General features: G+C 58.8%; 1 protein-coding gene across 3 annotated transcripts in view; it reads right to left on the bottom strand.

The window, feature by feature from the left end:
• Positions 1–1421: 1421 nt before the first annotated feature.
• Positions 1422–2500, bottom strand: part of LOC143275558 (uncharacterized) — a 92044-nt gene continuing 90965 nt past the window's right edge. For all 3 annotated transcript variants that reach the window (XM_076579749.1, XM_076579751.1, XM_076579750.1), the window contains one exon: positions 1422–2500. This exon is cut by the window's right edge and continues 576 nt beyond it. In XM_076579749.1, the coding sequence (XP_076435864.1) occupies positions 1428–2500 (1073 nt within the window). In that variant the 3' untranslated portion in view covers positions 1422–1427.

The following is a 2500-nucleotide window of genomic DNA, read 5'->3' as shown; positions in this document are numbered from 1 at the left end:
CGTCACGTCACACACTGTTGGCACACAGCACGTCACACACTGTCGGCACACAGCACGTCACACACTGTCGGCTACACTGTCGGCACACAGCACGTCACACACTGTCGGCACACAGCACGTCACACACTGTCGGCACACAGCACGTCACACACTGTCGGCACACAGCACGTCATACACTGTCGACACAGAGCACGTCATACACTGTCGGCACAGAGCACGTCACACACTGTCGGCACACAGCACGTGCAAGCTGAAGTTGTTCCGTGCTCCGGTCACCATGGCAACGTTCAAAAGGTTCAAGGTTCAAGGAGGGGGGGTTAAAAGGTCAGGGTGATGAATTCCATATTCACTGTGTCTTGGGTCTGGGTATGGTAAGGTGGGGCCCTTTCCTCCCCCCCCCCCCCCCGCACACCCCCACCCCCCCCACCGTTTCAACCTTTACCAGCTGAAGTCAGGTTTCTTGACACACCTGGATGAAGCCAGGAAAAAATATGGGGACCAGAAAGTGCAACAACACCCATTGCCAAAGCACGGCCTGGACCCCCTCATCAGCCCCTGCTGAACCCTGCATCACTGACAAAGTCCAACGGCTGACCCACCGATCCTGCCAGTCACGCCGTCACGTGAAACAAGGCGCTCTGCCCCCCGTGATGGTCCTGAGAGGTGTGGTGTGCACGTGCCGCACGTGGACAGGGACCTGGGGCTGGGTTGCACAAGACGACCTTCGCAGCGCCAAGTTTTGCTTCGAGTGAAGACTGATCCGAGTGGAGTGACTGCCTACAGGTAACGCGTCTGCGAAGGAAGCGAGAGAATCTGAGCGCACTGGTTCCAGTCCCACAGTCGCCAGTATTTTCTCCGCCTCCACTGGATCTTGAGTGGTGGTCTGGACGCTAGTCATTCGGATGAGACGATAAACCGAGGTCCCGTGTGAAGCATGCGTTTAGCGCACGCAAAATAACCCACGGCAACCGAAGGGATGTCCCTGGCAAAATCCTGCAGAAAACTCCACTTCGTTAAGAAACCAAATAAAATTACAGGAAAAAAAAAGAAAAAAAAAAGAAAAGAAAGAAAGAAAGAAAGAAAGAAAGAAAAAAGGGTTGCGCTCTCAGTGTAGCGACACGCTCTCCCTGGGGAGAGCAGCCCGAATTTCACACAGAGAAATCGGTTGTGAGAAAGAGTTATGCAATACAATAGAAAGTATATGGAATTCATCGTGGAGTTAGGAACATTCTTAAAACGGTAACAATACAATACAATACAATACAATACAAAGTATATGGAATTTACCGTGGAGTTACGAACACATTCTGAAAACGACATGCAAACTCAGCACTGCAAAGATCGCCCACATAACCCACCCCTGTTCCCACATGTCCCCACACCTGTCCCCCCACCGGCCCCCTGCACACCCAGCCAGCCGGCACGTGCTACACGTAGAATCCGATCTGCTCTTCCCGCGTGTTGTTGGTGGACAGGGGCGCCGTGGGACAGGTGTCAAACCTCAGCGGGAACCGGGTCTCCAGCGGGGAGGAGGCCGGGGGGAAGGGGGGAGGAGGGAAGGGGGGGACGCAGGGAGGGGCCACGGGCGTGAGGCGGGGGGGAGGAGGAGGAGGAGGGGGCGGGGGGCGGGGAGGGGGTACATCGTCCAGGCAGAAGGTCACCCGCCTCTGACTCTTCCGCTTGTCGTCGCCGTTCCCTCCCCCTCCGCTGCCGGCGGTGGTGGTTCTGGAGCTGATGATGATGCCCGGCAGCGACTTGCTCCGCTTGAAAGTGTCGAGGGTTGACCGAGGGGCGGGGGACGAGGAAGTGGGGCCTCTGCTGCCCTTCCCCTCCCTTCCCCTGTCCACCCCCTCCCTTCCCCTCACTTGGTCCGCCCTCCTGTCGCCACATCCTCCGCCCTGACCGAAGCCCGAATCCCGGCTGAAGGCGGAGTCTTGGCTCTGTCCCGAGTCGTGACTGTCGAAGCTGACGTCAGAACTGGAAGCGCTGGCGCACGACTCTGACGAGCCGCGGTCGCTGGCGGAAGAGGAAGAGGAGGAGGAGGAGGAGGAGGAGGCGGCCCCAGGGCAGTAGCCAGTGACGTCCAGAAGGACCTCGTTGCCGTCGTGGTCGGTGGTGAGCCAGCAGCAGTCCGACACGGGCTGGCAGACGTTGGGGAAGAGCGGCACCAGCCGGCCCAGGTCAGCCACCTTGAAGTGCAGCCGGGCGCTCTGAGGCACGGAGGTCCGCGGGCCGCGCTTGAGGGCCAGCTGGATGTCGAAGTTGATCTGCGAGTGGACGGTGAAGAGGCAGAAATCGTCTCTGAGGAAGTCGGGTTCGAATCCCAGGATGAGTTTGTAGAACTGCACCATGTCGGCCCACGTCTCCCCGCGGGCCTGCACCACCAGGCGGATGTGTTCCTTGCCGTAGTGCACCTGCCGCACGCTCCACAGCGGAAGGTCCTCCGAGATGAAGAAGTAGTCCAGGGACTTGGGGTTCAGGTTCAGGTTCCTCCGCGAGG

Source organism: Babylonia areolata, chromosome 30, assembly GCF_041734735.1.
Source record: "Babylonia areolata isolate BAREFJ2019XMU chromosome 30, ASM4173473v1, whole genome shotgun sequence".
NCBI lineage: Eukaryota > Metazoa > Mollusca > Gastropoda > Neogastropoda > Buccinidae > Babylonia > Babylonia areolata.
This window is presented reverse-complemented; position numbering and strand designations above follow the sequence as displayed.